Consider the following 16,735-nt stretch of genomic DNA (forward strand, 5'->3'; position numbering starts at 1 on the left):
GTACAGAATACACACAAACAGACATATTAAGTTCTTACTGTTAGTTATTTATGATCTAAATTACACCTAATCTGTTACTAACTGGCTACGATCACCTTAATTATGACATTGTAATTATTCCGCGTAACTTCCCTCCCAAGTTCCTAACAACGTCCACAGTCGGACCCCCATTCCCGTAACCCAGTGGAGCCTCCCAGCCAGCGGGGACGTTCCTAAACTCTGGGAAATTGGTCCCTAGCCAGTCGGGACGGGCATGATACCCGTTCATAACCCCCTTACCACTACCACTAACCACCCCTCCCTTCCATGACCTGATATCGTATACCTAACTAATTTCTGAGTACTACTATAAGCGATGCACTAAATACCTTTTATACTAGAGGGCTTTAGTCTGACAAGGATACTATTCTGCCCCGTCTAGCACTCTTGACTAACTTGTTAGCTCAACGCATGTGCTATCCTTCTCCTCGGGGCGGCGGGGAAAGGTTCGACAGCTGAAGTGGGGCCGGGAGGTCCGATCGGGCCAGTGATTGTGCACGTTTTGGGTTTGGAGCTTATGCACGACCCGGTTGGAACGGGGGAGACCCGGTAGACTGGGTTCGGTGGACACCTGGACAGGGGTCAGGTACGGAAGGCAAAATGTGGATTTGTACTTTGGATGGGAGTACGTGGATATGTGAGGATTGTATGTAGATGGGTGCATAGCTACTATTATAGGAGTGTTTTGTAGAGTATGAGTTTGTTCAAGGCCGAGGAGTTGAAGAGTACAACTTGTACAGAGTGTCTAGTACTGTAGAGCGGCGTACACAGCATCGGGTTCTCCGGCTACAGAAAAGAGAGTCAATACAGGTTACTTAAGACGATAATCAAGAATTTCATCCTACCTAGTTTTACACGGGGTACATTGTACAGACAGAAGAATTTCTCGCCTCCATTCCGCCTTCCACGCGGCCAGATGAGTTGTTTCGCTGGGACCTACTAAAATGTGTCGTGTTAAGTGGTACGATCAGGGGCTAGACAACGGAGAGATTCCGTGGTGTCCATCGACTGGTGGATTATTCTAGGGATGAATATTTCGGACAACTCATCTAAGCATAATTAAAGCTTTACTACTCTGTCACTATCTCTGTTTTGTCTACAGTGCCTAGCTAGATATACACTTAGCTAACTAGTGATTACTGCCCTAACGCAGGGCTAGCCTATACTGATTTGGCTGTCTGGCCCAGGAGTCTGGATCTCTACTGCATGTATATCGCCGACCCCTGTCAGCTTACCCCGGTGGGCGATACTACTATGTACTATGTAGTGTATGTACTTGGCACACCGTCTGTCCTACCTTGTCGGCACTATTGCTATATAAGTATGGTAGGAGGGGTATGTACGGTACCGTGGCCAATGGAAGTATACCTACTTGGCAATGGAATCAGGCAACAGGCAGCTACTGTAATAACTCTGCTCTGGACTACTAACTCTAGCCAGGCGCATTGCATGTCTTTGTCGAAACGGACTAATTTTCAGGTAAGTGCCGCAAAGTGACTTGGACCCAACGGATAATTACTATAGTTACGGTAGAAAATATATACCTAGATCAGAGTCATCATCTACCTAGAGAACGAAACGTGCTAACAACAACCATACAACTCCATAAAACCTAGAATAGCGCAGCTCTCTTCCAAGTTAGGCCAACAAACCTCGTCTATAACAACACTACAAACTCTAACGTGGCAAAGGTACCTCCGTGCGCCGACCCGACAGTTTGGTTGCGAATCCTGCACGGAGCCCGAGAGTCTTTCCTAAACGGGTAAGGCCCCGACGGCGCCCCCGAACCAAGAAAAGTCCCAGTCACGAGACGATCTCCCGTTCCTGATCCAGACATTCGGGGATCCAAAAAAAATTGTCTTCCGGCATACAAGATCCTACAGTATATATTGTACGAAGACATACGGAGACATACTACTGTTGCTATTCTCCACTCCCAGTAACTCGGAACCATCCGCCCTCCCGTCTACACCGCACCGCGCCATCGGGTCTGACCCGTCTATCCTGCCTCTACCATCACCCGGCGACCAACTACTGCATGACAAGATCAACATCACCACATCATACCTCTTCCACCTCTCTTCCTCCCAGCGCATCCCATCCACCCCAATCCTCACCCCTCAACCTGGGGCCACCACCAACAATGGCCCTCCCCCGCCCCCCCACAACGCCTCCTCTACATAGCCTCAATAGGCAACCCAGCACCTTACCGCACAACCCGCCACAGCGCCGGCCACATCCTCCTCGACGCAATAATCCCCTCCCTCCGCACCCGCCTAGCATCCCCCCTCTACACAACCTTCTACAGCCCCTCCCTAATGAACATCTCCGGGCCAAAACTAGTCAAAAACATGACCAAGTGGCTATCAACCCGCGACAGCATCCCGCTAGATCTCCCCGGCGGGCCGCTCCCCGTCACCGCGAGTACCGGGTACCCGGCTACGCTGGTCATTCTGCATGATGAGCTTGAAGCGCCACTGGGGAAGGTGCGGGTGAAGAGGGGCGGGCCTGAGAGTGCGAGTTTGAGAGGGCATAGAGGGTTGATTAGTGTGCTGGAGACGTTGAGGGGGAAGGGGCTGTTTCCCGCGAAGGGCAAGATGGGATCGGCGCCGGTGCTTGGGAAGAAGCGTGGGAAGGGGGGAGGAGGGGTTGCCGAGGGATTTGGATGTTTTGAGGGTGGGCATTGGGATTGGGAGGCCGGTGGGCAGGGAGAAGGATGCCGTTGCGGATTACGTGTTGACGGAGATGGAGGGGAGGGAGTTGGAGGCTGTTTCGAGGGCGGCGGAGAGTGTGGTGGATGTTTTGGAGGAGGAGATGTGTCGGGTTGCGTCGTGAGGGAGGGAGATTTATCCTTGCAGGATCTAGAGCATGTGTATATGGGAGGCTGTGCGGTTATGATTGTATTATATGACTTATATAGAGAGGGCTACAGCCCATGTACGATGGACGACATGAGCCCGGTTTGAGCATTTGTATTTGATACCCCGTCTGCAATTGAAAGCATAACTCCATTTTATCCCAGATAATCAAGAGGAAGAAGGTAGCTGGGGAATAGACAGTCCCCGGATTAGATAGAAAGACCCCAGCATCATGTACAGGATGGCTGTAAGATGAGAAGGTGAAACACAGAAACAAGTATAAGATCACGTAGTCTTCGTCAGATAGCGAGAAGCACAAATAAACCAGGCAAAAAACGAGAGACAGCCAAACAGAATAAGAAATAAAGCACATAACCCCAATATGCGAATAGTTTAGTACTCCATTATTATCGAGCACCCGCCACCATCATCATCATCACCCCTCAAACAGTCCCCGCTATACTCAAATCCCGAATCTCCTGCAACACCTCCTCAACTCGATTATCCAAATCACCCCGTGCATACTGATCCCTCGTCTCCGCATCCAGATACTGCTGCACCTGCGCCATGCGCGAGTACGCCTCCGCGCAAAAGCGCAGCTGGATCTTGACCAGCGCTTCGAAACTGGGGTCCAGATACGGCACGCGCAGGTCGATCAGTTGGGGAAGCTCGGTGAAGAGTTGCTCGTTGAGTTGCTCGTAGGCTTGTTTGGCCATTTCGGTCTCGCGCTCGGTGCGGGGAAGCTTTGTGGCGTCCTTGTCGGGCTTTTCGACTAGCTTCTTGACTTTGGCGCGCATCGCGTCGTAGTCGAGGAGCTTGTGGTTGCGCTTTTTGATACATTCGTTGACGTCTGGGAAGTAGGCGCAGAAGCGGGAGATTGGTTCCAGGACGGTGGTTCTGAAGTAGTGGGCTTTATTAGAGTTCTGGTTTGGCGGATGGAGTTTGGAGTTGGGTTATCTTACCGGTATGGTCCGTCGAGAGCCTTGATGGTCTCTGCGTCGAGGTCTTCCACGGCCTGCTTGTAGCTTCGGCTTACGCCGTCGCGAGTACCGGCGTCACCGTAGAAAGCGTCGATGGTCTCGGCAATGCGCATCTGAGAGGCGGTCATGGCTACACGGATATTCGTTAGTCGTCAAGCTCAATCCAGCTGTGAGAATAGCGACAACCCACCTCGCAATGAATCCAAATATCCCTTGGCCTCCTTCTGCAGCCGATTCGCAGCGGCCTCCATTGTCCGATATCGACTGTAACCCCGTCAGTGCTCATGTCCATCAATCATGATCTCTCGGGAATGACATACCGCTCCTCAATCTCATAGTCTCGGTCATTTGTCCGCTCAACATGACCTATCCAGCATTGAGCATTAGCCAGCTGCTCGAAACATCCCGGTACAAACTCGTTCTCTCGCGTAGGAACTCCAATCCAGCCATCCCGCAAGCCTCGTTGCGGGGTAGCATTCCACAAACTCACCAGTCTTCATCATAACCTGCGTCGTCGCGCGGTTGACATTTTTCTTGAATCCTGCCCGACAGTCTCGTCAGTAACCTCCTATACTCAAATCGCTAGAGCTCAAGCCCTGTCGGTGAAGACGTACCTGCCCACGACATGGTGGCAGCCTGAGATGTGCTCTTTGTGACGTGGTTCTCGGGTGTGAGGATCGGTCGATTGCGCGGGGGAGAGAGTCCGGATCGTGAGTCGGTTTCACCGTGGTGGTAGAGCGAGAGCGACGGCGGTAGTCAAAGCAGAACAGGTGGTCGAGAGTGCTGTTCGTCAAGTGTAACCACTCAAGTCAGTTCGGCCCCAACGTGCAAGTCTGCCTTACGCAGGGCTGTGGCGGTGCTGGTTTGCTTAGTCAGAGATTTCCGGATGCGGTTACGTCATTAGGGCTGAGGGGATGGTCGGATTTTCTATTTTAAGCCGAGGGTTCTTGGCTTTCGGGATATTATTGAGGAGAGGTTATGCCTACCATTAGATAGAGTCTATCGGGAGTCCTGATTTGGGCATTTAATTATACAATGTTATGGAGAGGTCGGTCGTTGGGGTAAAAGTAAAGGGGAGGTATCGTGTACCTAATTCGGTGCTCCTGCGCCCTCAAGGAACGCAGGTGCCTGGAACTTTCCTGATTGACATCATCAATCGAGGGGTAAGTAAAAATGCTCAAAGCCTGTATCTTGTGGAATATTACTGCTATCCTAGATATGTAGTACAATGTTCAAAGATAACAACAATCATCAACAATTCGTACTTTGATTATATATTCACCAAGTAAATACAGCTCAACCATATACCAGGCAACCACATCTCGCAAAATAATTACAGCACGAGGTACTAAATAGCCTAAATTACTTCCAGACTGTTCCAGCAGCTTAGTAGTCATCCGAGCGATCACGTCGCTCCTGGCCACGCTCGTTGCTGTTCAACAGGTCACCAGCCTTCTCCAGGACCTTTCCAAAGGTGCTCTCACCACCGCTGCGGTTGGACGAGCCATAGGAGTCATTGTTGGATGAGCCGTACGAGTCGTTGCCGCTGCGGTTGGAGGAGCCATATGAATCGTTGTTGCTAGATCCATACGAGTCGGTGTTACGGTCGGAAGAGCCGTAGGAATCCTTCTTGTTGGAGCCGTAGGAGTCGTTACCGCTGCGGCCAGAGGAGCCGTACGAGTTATCGTTGTCATTGTCACGGCCGGAAGAGCCGTAGGAAGAGGTGTTACCACCGCGGCCAGAGGAGCCATAGGAATCGCTGTTGTCAGACGATCCATAGGTGTTGGTCTTACGGTTGGAAGAACCGTAGGAGTCGTCGTCGTCGCGGTTAGAAGAGCCGTAGGAATCCTTCTTGCTGGAGCCGTAGGAGTCGTCGTCGTCACGGTTAGAAGAGCCGTAGGAATCCTTCTTGCTGGAGCCGTAGGAGTCGTTACCGCTACGGCCAGAAGAACCATACGAGTTATCGTTGTCATTGTCACGGCCGGACGATCCGTAAGAGTCGTTGCCGCTGCGGTTAGACGAGCCATACGAATCTTTGTTGGAAGAGCCGTACGAATCGTTACCGCTGCGGTTGGAGGAGCCGTAGGAATCATTGTTGCTAGATCCATACGAGTCGTTGCCACTGCGGTTGGAAGAACCGTACGAGTCCTTGTTGGACGAGCCATATGAATCATTGTTGCTCGAGCCATAGGAGTCGTTGCCGCTGCGGTTGGAGGATCCGTAGGAGTTGTCATTGTCGCGACCAGACGAACCGTAGGAGTCGCTACCTCCAGAGCCGTAAGAGCGCTAAAGCAGTGTGTTAGCAATGGATCAATTGCATAAGAAGCGTCTGGAAAGAATGTTAATAGCAGGGATAACCCCCACTACAGATAGATAAACAAAGATCATCTCAACTTACGTCGTTATCGTTGTTGTAAGACATGTTTGTAGAAGATTGAACTCAAATTCAACTGTGATAAAATTGGAATTAGAACGACCAGGAGCTCGCAGACTCGGGGGACAGCTATTTAACTTGTTTACGCCACGGGCTCCGCGGGGAGGGGAGGGGAGAGGAGGAGAGCCAAATGACGTGCTGGAGAACCCTCGGTCCCCATTTAGAATCTCGACTAGGGACCCTTGTGGGGAGCTGAAAGATGTGGAGTAATTATCCCAGCCCATCTGATCTCGATCTGACCTGTTCTAGTGGAAGAGAGGGGAATGAGGGGCAAAGAATAAGCGCTAGTTACGCTATCCGTCCAGTCTATGGTGCCAAGTTTCCCAGCTATTGGATTTGAGAGTTAACTAGGGACTTTCCTATTCCTAAAAGATGATACAATAAGCACACTAAATATTTCTATTGTTACCCTTACGATCGATATTGGATGTACAGTAGCTGATGAAATCTATATGAAAAGGAGGGGGGGGGCAAAGGCGTCGAGGGAAACATCATGCTCATGAAAGCTTAGTCCGCAGCTAATACGAGTCAGGTCCGGATCGACACGGAACCCATGTTTACACCATTCACGTGGAGAAACAAGTTCTGGTTTTCAATTGTACAGCCACAGTGTGCGCTCCATGAGCCATTGTGGCGTTCGCGACCAATGCGCGAAATAGTTCCAGCCACGTTGGTGTGATGGGTTGCACTACTCGTCTTGCAGTGAAAAGGGGTAGTGCTGTAGATGAGGAGTAAATCTGGGTTGTAAACATCATTCTAAGTTTGCCACCACACCAGAGTACAATCTTTTGACAGGGATATCAATACATATGCAATGCATGGGCCCTCAATTGGCATGAGCACATCGCGATTTTGAGCCAATATGTAGCAATGCCCCGGTATGTACTTGATTTTACCTACGTACGCAAAGTCTTGGTGCTTACCCCTCCATGGATGATGGTCTCGCCATCTCTCGGCTGTTTTGTCCACGTATGCATAATCATGGAGAGACAATCATGCGGGAATAATGATCGGCATGGGAACAGTCTAGATATGTAGATCAGTTGAAGCTATCACGGCTCGGTCGACACCTCGTATGGTGGAAATAACATCCGCCCAAAAGTAGATTCGGTACCTGATTTCGGAACTCCGAACAGATCCGAAATGGGAGCACAGCCCCCCAACGACCAGATCGGTCGAAGGAAGCCTTTACATTATCAGAAAAAGACGTGATTATGGGATCACCTGACTACAGAGGGCGAGAGAATTTGACACTTGCGGGGGCAGTTATAAAATTGAAAAAGGCTCTAGCGATATCAATCAGCGTAAATCTCAGCATGCACCCAAGCATGAAAACCCCCTCTATGCGCCTAGATACAAGAATTGGACACTCGTCAATTAGCCATGGCCACTATGCAGAGACATTCGAGGTTACTTGGGTCTTTTTTCCACCGGTATAGAACACTGATTATTCTTAAATCTATAACAGCTTCTGCCAATTTCTAAGAGATAACAAGCTAAAACAAAGTTGGACATGGCTAAAGACCGAGGGAACAAATAACCTAGCAAGTCTTTCTAATAACCTTGTCTTCTTCAACAGGACCCAAAAACCACCTATCATAGCTCTGTCAGTATCTCCTACGCAAGGGAAGAAATAGAAATTCAAACTTTGGAAAGGAGATATGACTTACGTCAGATCCGTCTCATTCTCCTTTTGGCATTCTTCCAGAATAAATCCATTAGACAACCAGGCAAACGCCAATTCCTCGTCTGGGCACAAGCTTGTCCATTCAAAATCTTCCCATCGTGGATTCGAAAGTAGCTTGAAGTAATGCAATCTCGAACCCGGATGAAGAGAGATCAGTGGGCCATCTGCCTTGCCATTCTTGTATGTCGATGCGCAGTTAGAGTTCCAAGCTGTCTTTTCCAGCCATGCAAGTGCCTGTTTTTGGTATGCGCGCGGGATGTGGGCCTTTGGCGTCACAGAGCTATAGTTTTCTGTCTGTAGCTTTTGGATAAACCGTGAAACGTACTCCGTCACCCGTTCCAGTGAGGATACCACGCTACCATGGCCAATAGGACTGGCAGGGCCGAGATATACGAAGTAATTCGGCATGTCGGCTGCAGTGACAGATAAGTAGCATTCCGGGTTTTCTTCCCACTTTGCCTGCAAGTTCGTGTTGTTTCGACCGATTATGGGAAATCGGGGGGCAAAGGACATGTTGAACCCCGTAGCACAGATGATTGTGTCGACATTGAATTGTTCCCCAGAGTCGGACAGTAAGCCGGATTCGTTGAAGGATTCGATCCCACCCCAGACAACTTCAACTTTAGGGGAACACAATGCTTCCAGATATCCATTTCCGGGAGTGGTGCGGCGACATCTGTCAGAATCAAGAGCTCAGAAATGATCAACATAATCAAGGTGAAGTTGTCCTACCCAACAGAGAAATCCGGAATAAGCCGCTTCTGCGCTTCTGGCCTGGAAGCGAGCTTCTCATTCATCTGAGTAACAGAGTACTCACGTGCTTCTCGCTGCTCCATCGAGTCTTTCAGGTATAGCCGGAACCGAGAATTTAATTCCGATTCCACCTCCTTTCGATAGGCAAGATACTCCTCTGGGTGTTCCCTCCAGCGTCGTTTCTGCTCCTCGGAGAATAAGAGATTCGCGCCATTAGGACCAGCAAACTTTTGTGCAAAGCTAGCCGTGACCCAGGTCCGGCTACGGATGAAGACATAGACCTTCTCAACCTCATCCAGAATCGCAGGGAGAATTTGCACACCTGTACTTCCGTTTCCGACCAAACCTACCGTTTTCCCCTTCAGGTTCAGTTGATCCTTTTCAGGCCAGACCGCTGAGTGAACCATCTGACCCTGAAATAGTTCTCTGCCGGGTATAGCTGGCCATTTCCAATCGTTAAAGCAGCCTGTTGCGTTGATGAAAACATCGCATTCCTCGTTGAACGGTTCGTCCACCTCGCCCTCTTTATTGGCATCCCGGTTACTGACCATGACCGAGCGTCCATCTGTGCGGACAACATTGACAGACCACTTCTGTTTGGCTTCTAACCATTTTGCACCGACCACTTTGTGGCAAACTTTGACGTATTGGCGGAGGTTGTGTTGGTCTGCCACGGCCTCAATATAACGATGAATATCCGGTCCTTTCGCATAGTAGCTTGGAAAGTCAGGGTAGGGCGCCCATGAATACTGTAGAAGAGGACAGGAAATCCATTAGCGGGTGATTTGGAAATTTTAGACAGAATTATGAAAACCTGGTAGTTATGGATTGGAATGTCACAGCTGTGAAAGTTCTTCTTAGTATGTTTTTCCAATCTTAAATAAGAAGCTTGTCTGCGAAAAATATAGAGTCCTTACGCGCATCTTTGTAGAAGGTAATTAGGTCAATATACTTTTAAGTTAATTAGGAAGGGAATCGCATTAAACATACCCTGGATATCTATTCTCAAACCAAGTCCCTCCAACGGACGCATTTTTCTCGTAGATTTGTAAGTGCACATTCATAAGGCGCCGGGTTTCAACCTCCCGCGCGAATGCGAGCCCACTGAAACCGGCGCCAACGACGATGACTTTGATGGGACGAGCTGTTCCAAGGGGAAGTCTCGACAAAGAGTATGCGATTTCATCAACCGTCTTATAAGCTTCCGTTGCTTCTCCTGGTACAGGATTTGAAGGAAGGAGAGCTTGAAAAGCCTCGAGAGCCTCTCGTCGAGCAATTTCGGTGGTATCGAGTTCCTGCATATTAATGCTAAATGGTGATTCAACGCGGGTGGTCTTTGTCTTCATTTCCATTGTAACCATTTTGCGGGACAGCGTTGGCCCCGAAGGTATATATAAAGAGAATGCAGATGAGTGGAATGCTATCATAATTCGGTCAGTATCAATGTTATGACAAACTGTATGACCATCTCACGGAGATTCCCACTTCGAACAGGGTTAGTTTCTTGATTCCGTTATTTTTTTCCGGTCCTGTCGTTCCGTGGAATAAAATGCTTCGGAACTTGGCTTAAGCTTCTGCTGCTTTTATGGAAGACAGAACATCCTAAATTAAGAAATTCTCTCATGGTATTCTAAAACGAAAGTAATCAAAATACAAGTCCTAAGAATAGGTAGCTGGTTATCACGAAGGTAACGTTCGGAGCAAAGATTCCCAGTCCATTCCTTCAGCCAAATCGCCAAACGGATCTTCGACTCCTCCTACAAACTCACTCAATGACGGGGAAATGATATTTATCTCTGAGATACTTGGCATCTCAAGTTTGGGGCTTTCTGGGTCGTATTCCTGCCCGGCGGCCTCGGATGTAGTTCGCCAAAGCTCAGCCACTGATGCCGACTCATCCTGCATGGCGTGCATACTAGGATCACTTTCTACGATACCAGGTAGCAGTATCTCATAATTGTAACTCCCATCATCGCAATGAAAATCTGTAGGGGACAAGACCTCTTGGAGGGCCTCACAGGCCCGAGAAGCGCCCGCGGTAGTCAAGGCGAGCTTATGGAGGAGTGCACTCGAACAGGTTTTGGCTCGCTCTAGAGTTTCCTGTGAGACTACTTGATCACCATTGCCACCATTATCTGACGGTTGCTCCTGCTGACGCTGCTGCTCGGACATTATATAGTAGAGACTCTCGATAAGGGCGCTTGTGAGGACGTGGCCGCTTGGCTTGTGGTATCCGAATGTTGCTGTATAAGTTCGAACAGCTTTGATCGTGGCAAGGCAGACATGGACGCAGCATTTCCGACGTTCGAAATCCGCCTCTGGGTCTTCCATGGGGTTGTGACGGATACTCAGACGTAACAACGCAAATCGCTGCCCGTGAGTCATTGAAAGATTTATCAGTAATCGTGGCTAACAAGATAGCCGACGGCGACAGCCAGTCATGGGCCAATAACAAACTCACCAAGAATACCAGCAACCGCCGTCTGACTTCCTTCTCGCTATCGCCATTTTTGATATACATGGTTATCTTCTCAGATTTCCAACGAAGGCGCGAAGGAAGGCGACGATATGCCAAAATAATTTTCATGTCTGTCAATTGCAGCTCCGCCCATGCGTCATCTCTTCCCTCCTTGTTCTCCTTCAGATTTGCCTTAGAGGAAAAGAAAGTGTCCCAAATTTGAGCCCAAAGTCGACCAAACAATATCATGCTCTGTAGTAGCTCATGATGAGCTTGCAGACTGAGACTGCTGTCGTCTTCAAGGTATTCTCTGACTGCACATTCTGTCTGGCGGACGGAGTATGCAATGCCGATTTTCTGTGCGACTCGCTTGTCGAGGAAGAAAATGGTCCACCAGAGTGATTGACGGCAGGCAATATCCTCATCCTGCGTATTATTCGGCCACCGATGTTGGTTATTCAGGTTTATGCAGAGAGCTGTCTGGAAGGCTCTAGATATGCTCTGGAATGCCACCTGCAACATTCCCAGCTCAAGTAGATAGGCGGTAGCCGTGGTATGATACACTGTTGTTTGTAGGTCGTTTCCATGCAATTTCCCGAAATGCTCCATCAATCTCACACCCTGAAAGTAGCGCTCGGCACCTGCGTGGGCTTCAATATTGCCAACTGTAGGGGATGACTGCGTCACTGCCTCTGCGTATGCTAGCATGTTGAAAAGAAAGGCGATGATTTGACATTGCGAGTTATCGACACAGACTTCTCTATGATTTTCATCGTAACCTAACAATCCCAGAGCGGTTGAGAGCTGATCGCACACTCTATCTTCGTGCAGGCAAGGAAAATAGCACCCAAACTCTGCAAGGAAGACTGTTACTTGGCCCCATAGTATGGTGGGCTCCGGAAGTTGGGCGATAAAGTCAGGTTCGGTTGTAAAACCCGTTGAAAGGAGCGGCAATTTCCGAGAACGATTTCGACATCCCAGTTTTCGGAGTGCATCAATCTGAGAGCCCAGGGCGATGGGATTGGACCCTGGGCTTTGAGCATGAAACACATCTGTGTCTTGGAATAGCCTTCCGTGGCTGTAAGCGTCGAGCGAACTGGTATATATGGAGCAGTTGAATAGGCTCTCCGGACTTGGGTTCGATTTTGCGCTATCTATTATCATGCGTGGACTGGAGGATACTGATGGGTCATGTCGTAGCTCTGGAGAAGTGGATGGGACTAGTCCCTCGGGATTGTGGCCTTGAATGAGTTCATCGACCTTTTCTTGCAGCTGCGCGAGCTGATCCCTGAGTGTCGATCGTGGTTTTCTTCGTTTTTGGAGGCCATATTGAGAGCGAAGATCCCTATAACTGCGAGTTAATCCAATGACTCTCACAAAGTGGAAGACTAGCATACTCAGAGGTAAAATCCTCATGGAACCGCTTTCTGGGCTTGGGCCCACGGGGACCAACATCCTCATATTGGCAGTTGGCGCCTCTGGTTCGACAATTCGAGCATAACGGTTCCCCCGAGCACTGACACACACCATCTCTACATTAGTTCCATCACCCAATCGAAGAAATATTCCCGGAATAGTTGAAGCGAGCGCACTAACCTTCACTTTCCGCCGCTGACATTCGCCGCTGTTTTACATGTCAGCAATGAATCAGTGGGTAGATTATCTGAAGACAACAAGCAATAGCTTACCATGCATGCGAGGTGTATTTGTCCCGCTTTGCACCTGTTTTCTGCGGCAACGCATGCTGTGACATTTTCCCCATAATCTTTTATGATCATTGGTGAGTTTCCGAGAGGGGCGAGAACCGCGTGCTAAGGGGCGCCTTTATAAGGACGAGAAGAATGCGGGGAAGAATTATTGACTACAGTACAGGAGCCAATTACCCCACAGATTTATGGATCTTGGCGTCGAGACCCGATTGGATGCAGTTGAAAAAAGGAGTACTAGTAATGTGGGTCCTTGAGGTCTGCATAGGGATTTAATCCACCATTTTCGTGCATTATTCACAATGCCACAGGTTTGCCCCCATTAAAGTTACAGAAGCCGGATCTTTCGGAGTGGCAATCTTGCCTTTTTAACACAACCACCATCATTCCCCCCAAGCTACTCAACCTGCTCGATCATAGCCACCTGGCCCTTAGATTCATCAACCTCAGTTTCTATCCCGTCTCCATTCGGGTCTTCCCGGTGACCCACTACCCTTTCCATATCCCCAAACAACGCGGCGATTTCCTCCAGCGGCTTGTGCAAGGTGTCCGGATACTGGAAGAACACGGCCGCCGCCGCAATGGCTGGAATGGTGACGAAGAACAGGTAATATTTCCAGCTAATGTGCTCGATCGCCGTCGGAGCAGCGAGAAGCCATACCATATTGGTGATACATAAAGTAGCCATTCCAATCGCGAACCCTTGCGGACGCAGATGGCTAGGCCAAATTTCAGCGATGTAAAAGTAGGATGCCCCATCCAGAAACAGAGAGAAGGTCATCTGGAAAATGAAGATCATCGAAGCGGCTGCGGATAGGCCCGGTTTGTTTGTCGTACCGAGATAGGAACGTTGTAACAACATTTCAACCATCATGATCAGGGCACAAGCCAGTAGCCCGAAGGAAATCAACCACGTACGTTTGACACGGTCGACAAAAATCATAGCTGTCAGATTGAAAACTAATCCGCATAGCTGGAAACCTGCTTGGAAATTGAGGATTTGGGAGGTTTCGAAACCTAGACCACCCCAGATGATCGCGCCGTTGTCTGCAACACTTGGTCAATTTTCTTTGCTTTCTTTATGTTTTCCACAAGATTTCTGTTCGGTAACATTGAGTGGGCTCTTACTTAAAATAACAAGAACGCCAGAACTCATCAACGCGAATTCCAGGAGGATAGTCATCCACACTCGGCGACGTAGACTCGCCTGTTTAAGAATCGTCTTATATGACCGTTGTTTTGAGGTACTGAGAGCATCAAGCTCAATCTGATGCTCAATCAGGTGTAGCTCGTGTCTCGCGTGTTCGTTGGTGGGATCATTCTGGGGATCAGCATGCGTTCGTAATAAGACGTTCAAGGCCTCAGTATTCCGGCCTCGCGAGACGAGGTAACGAGGCGACTCGGGTACCCAGTAAGATGCACAAAGAGCAATACATGGCCAAGCAGCCGATAATCCCATCGGACCTCGCCAGCCATTCTTGCCACCTACAAAGTAGAAGCCGAGTCCCACATACGAAGCTGCAGCGTAACCTGTCATCATGGAGACGGTGTGAATATCCACCATGATGCCTCGAATCTGCGGCGGTGATAATTCAGCTATCCACACGGGAATGGTAGCGAGAATGACGAAGGACCTGTGAGTTTAAAAATATAATGATTAGCATGCGACATTAAAAACTTATAACCAATAGAGAACGCAGGAACGCACCCAACGCCACTACAAAAGCGGAAGGTAACAAACATGGCCACATTAACACCACCAGTCATCACTGCGGCGGAGATCAACAGAATAATGTTGCCAACGATGGCAGAGATTTTGCGGCCCCATTGATTGGAAAGCCAGCCGCCTGTAAAAGCTCCAAAAACTCCTCCGGCATAATAGAGACCGTTGATCGCACCAACCAGGGAGGCCTCGTTAGATGCCTTGTCGAGTCCCATAGCTGCCACAAATGATGGCTGTGTGAGTGTAGTTGCAATGATTGCTCCCGCATAGCCATAGGCAAAGGAGCTAAGGGCAATCATAATACACTTTCCTGTGGTGTACCAGTTTGCTTTTAAACTGGCAGGTTTGATTGAATTGAGCGCTGGGACATCCATAATGAAGGATTCAATGGAGCTAGACTTTTATCTTAGACTGATAGAAACCTTTTCCACAACTCCGTTATTGAGATAGGTATTTATATTCCTCCATGAAGCCAACTTCCATTACCCCGGAAGACCGATCAACTCCCCACAACACGGGGTAAGGCTGGGCACAGAGCAGGGTCAGCGATTTCAGCACTTGTCTGTGCACAGTACCTAGTATCTATTGGCTCACAATTTGTGGCTTAAAGCTAGAAACTACATGAAGATTTTATTGGAAGTTACTTCGAATGTTTTCGTGAATTATCTTTAGCTACAGCAGTTGAAGGGGGTTTCATAAAGCTTTTGATTAAACGACAGATGAGAGGCATGGGAAAATTTCTAAGCTTTCACTGATTTAATATTAGTAGACATGTATTTGAGAAACTGTGGATTAAGTTGTGTATGCGATATGGCAGCCTGAATAGTAGAAGCAACAAACTATGAGATATGTTTTTCCGCGGAACAATAACGAATCTGGTTTCCGGTTCCGAACGAAGAGTCTTGAGCCCAGACCGCCACAAACATCATCACCCGACTAACTAGTCTTTTGAGAATGATTCGGTAGAACTTTCTTGAATATTGGACTAAAATTTGAGGTAGTGTTGAAAGTAGCTCGGTAGGGAATTCTACTAGATGTAACGAAAGTCATGGAAGTAGTGTAGCGTTTCAATGAAAGACACAGAGAACAGATTATCATTTATCATGCGACTTGATTGCTAGCTAGACATATGTAATACTATCTTGGAATAACCTATCACTAGTTCTATGTCCAATAATCGAAACGCTACTGGAAACCGCCATCGGCATTCAGAACCTGGCAGTTGATTAGCACCATTGGCCAAAAATGGATATCAAAACCAATGAGAAAGTACTCACACTCGCGTTTACGAAGCTGGACTCATCACTGAGCAAGAAGAGAATGCATTTGGCAATTTCTTCAGGTTGAGCCATTCGTCCAAGCGCGGTTCTGCTCAGCAGCCTCTCCTGGACAAGCTCCATAGGCCCCAATGCCTTTGCAAGGGGAGTATCGACGATACCCCTAACCATTATAATTCATTTAATATTAGTCAATTTTGCTCGCTTCAAGTCGGAGAAAGAGGAACCTGGGACCTTACGGTGCAACGGCATTAACTCGAACTCCCCTGGGGCCGGCCTCAAACGCCGCTGCCTTTGACAACGCAATGACACCGGACTTCGCGGTTCCATACGGAGAGTTCCAAGGGGTTCCTCGCTGACCCGCAATACTGGAGACATTCACAATACTACCACCGTTGCTGATATGTCTCAGCTCCGACGCAATACTGTTCTTCACTCCAGTCAAGTTCACACTGATCATTGCGTCCCACTCGGGGTCAGTGATAGTATCAAGAGCATATCCCTTGCCTTTGAAACCCTGTGTGCCAATCCACCCAGCAAGGTTTGCTGCGCCGTCAATCTTCCCAAATCTCTCCTTGGTGCCTTTCACTGCGGCTTCGACACCGGATGAGTCGCCAACGTCGACCTGGAATCCGATCGCCTCCCCGCCCAGTTGCTTGATTTCATCCAGAACAGACTGCGGATGGTTCAGGTCAAGAAGTCCTAGCTTAGCGCCTTGCTTTGCGAGCAGGAGAGAGGTCGCGCGGCCTTGGCCTGATGCTGCGCCGGTGATCACAAAGACCTTTCCATTGAAATCGCTGTACGACATGTTCGGAACGAG

At 48.9% G+C, this 16,735-nt stretch overlaps 8 protein-coding genes across 8 annotated transcripts; 2 read left to right on the forward strand and 6 right to left on the reverse strand.

Annotated features, from left to right (window-relative positions):
• Positions 1–1,362: 1,362 nt before the first annotated feature.
• N7496_010455 (uncharacterized protein) lies at positions 1,363–2,223 on the forward strand (the record flags this gene model as incomplete). Its single annotated transcript, XM_056703368.1, has 4 exons — positions 1,363–1,374; positions 1,480–1,518; positions 1,731–1,801; positions 1,980–2,223. The coding sequence occupies 4 exons, from the start codon at positions 1,363–1,365 to the stop codon at positions 2,221–2,223; spliced, it is 366 nt and encodes a 121-aa protein (XP_056552368.1).
• A 134-nt stretch (positions 2,224–2,357) lies between these two features.
• N7496_010456 (uncharacterized protein) lies at positions 2,358–3,005 on the forward strand (the record flags this gene model as incomplete). Its single annotated transcript, XM_056703369.1, has 1 exon — positions 2,358–3,005. The coding sequence occupies one exon, from the start codon at positions 2,358–2,360 to the stop codon at positions 3,003–3,005; it is 648 nt and encodes a 215-aa protein (XP_056552369.1).
• Positions 3,006–3,340: 335 nt separating this feature from the next.
• N7496_010457 (amphiphysin-like protein RVS161) lies at positions 3,341–4,504 on the reverse strand (the record flags this gene model as incomplete). Its single annotated transcript, XM_056703370.1, has 6 exons — positions 3,341–3,794; positions 3,860–4,007; positions 4,068–4,141; positions 4,198–4,243; positions 4,368–4,418; positions 4,492–4,504. 6 exons carry the CDS (start codon positions 4,502–4,504, stop codon positions 3,341–3,343), a joined length of 786 nt encoding a protein of 261 aa, XP_056552370.1.
• Positions 4,505–5,263: 759 nt separating this feature from the next.
• N7496_010458 (uncharacterized protein) lies at positions 5,264–6,299 on the reverse strand (the record flags this gene model as incomplete). Its single annotated transcript, XM_056703371.1, has 2 exons — positions 5,264–6,163; positions 6,276–6,299. The coding sequence occupies 2 exons, from the start codon at positions 6,297–6,299 to the stop codon at positions 5,264–5,266; spliced, it is 924 nt and encodes a 307-aa protein (XP_056552371.1).
• Positions 6,300–7,983: 1,684 nt separating this feature from the next.
• N7496_010459 (flavin-containing monooxygenase) lies at positions 7,984–10,112 on the reverse strand (the record flags this gene model as incomplete). The annotated part of the gene is made up of 3 exons (XM_056703372.1): positions 7,984–8,674; positions 8,731–9,468; positions 9,742–10,112. Coding segments are annotated over 3 exons (1,800 nt in total), but the record flags the coding sequence as incomplete, so codon positions are not given.
• Positions 10,113–10,431: 319 nt separating this feature from the next.
• N7496_010460 (fungal specific transcription factor domain-containing protein) lies at positions 10,432–12,971 on the reverse strand (the record flags this gene model as incomplete). Its single annotated transcript, XM_056703373.1, has 5 exons — positions 10,432–11,121; positions 11,213–12,554; positions 12,607–12,687; positions 12,735–12,833; positions 12,898–12,971. 5 exons carry the CDS (start codon positions 12,969–12,971, stop codon positions 10,432–10,434), a joined length of 2,286 nt encoding a protein of 761 aa, XP_056552373.1.
• A 341-nt stretch (positions 12,972–13,312) lies between these two features.
• On the reverse strand, positions 13,313–15,012 carry N7496_010461 (MFS transporter; the record flags this gene model as incomplete). The annotated part of the gene is made up of 3 exons (XM_056703374.1): positions 13,313–13,962; positions 14,044–14,549; positions 14,624–15,012. The coding sequence occupies 3 exons, from the start codon at positions 15,010–15,012 to the stop codon at positions 13,313–13,315; spliced, it is 1,545 nt and encodes a 514-aa protein (XP_056552374.1).
• An 811-nt stretch (positions 15,013–15,823) lies between these two features.
• Positions 15,824–16,723, reverse strand: N7496_010462 (SDR family NAD(P)-dependent oxidoreductase; the record flags this gene model as incomplete). The annotated part of the gene is made up of 3 exons (XM_056703375.1): positions 15,824–15,853; positions 15,916–16,078; positions 16,155–16,723. The coding sequence occupies 3 exons, from the start codon at positions 16,721–16,723 to the stop codon at positions 15,824–15,826; spliced, it is 762 nt and encodes a 253-aa protein (XP_056552375.1).
• Positions 16,724–16,735: the final 12 nt, after the last annotated feature.

Source organism: Penicillium cataractarum (assembly GCF_028827025.1).
Source record: "Penicillium cataractarum strain IBT 29864 chromosome Unknown utg000008l, whole genome shotgun sequence".
In the NCBI taxonomy this organism is placed as follows: Eukaryota; Fungi; Ascomycota; class Eurotiomycetes; order Eurotiales; family Aspergillaceae; genus Penicillium; species Penicillium cataractarum.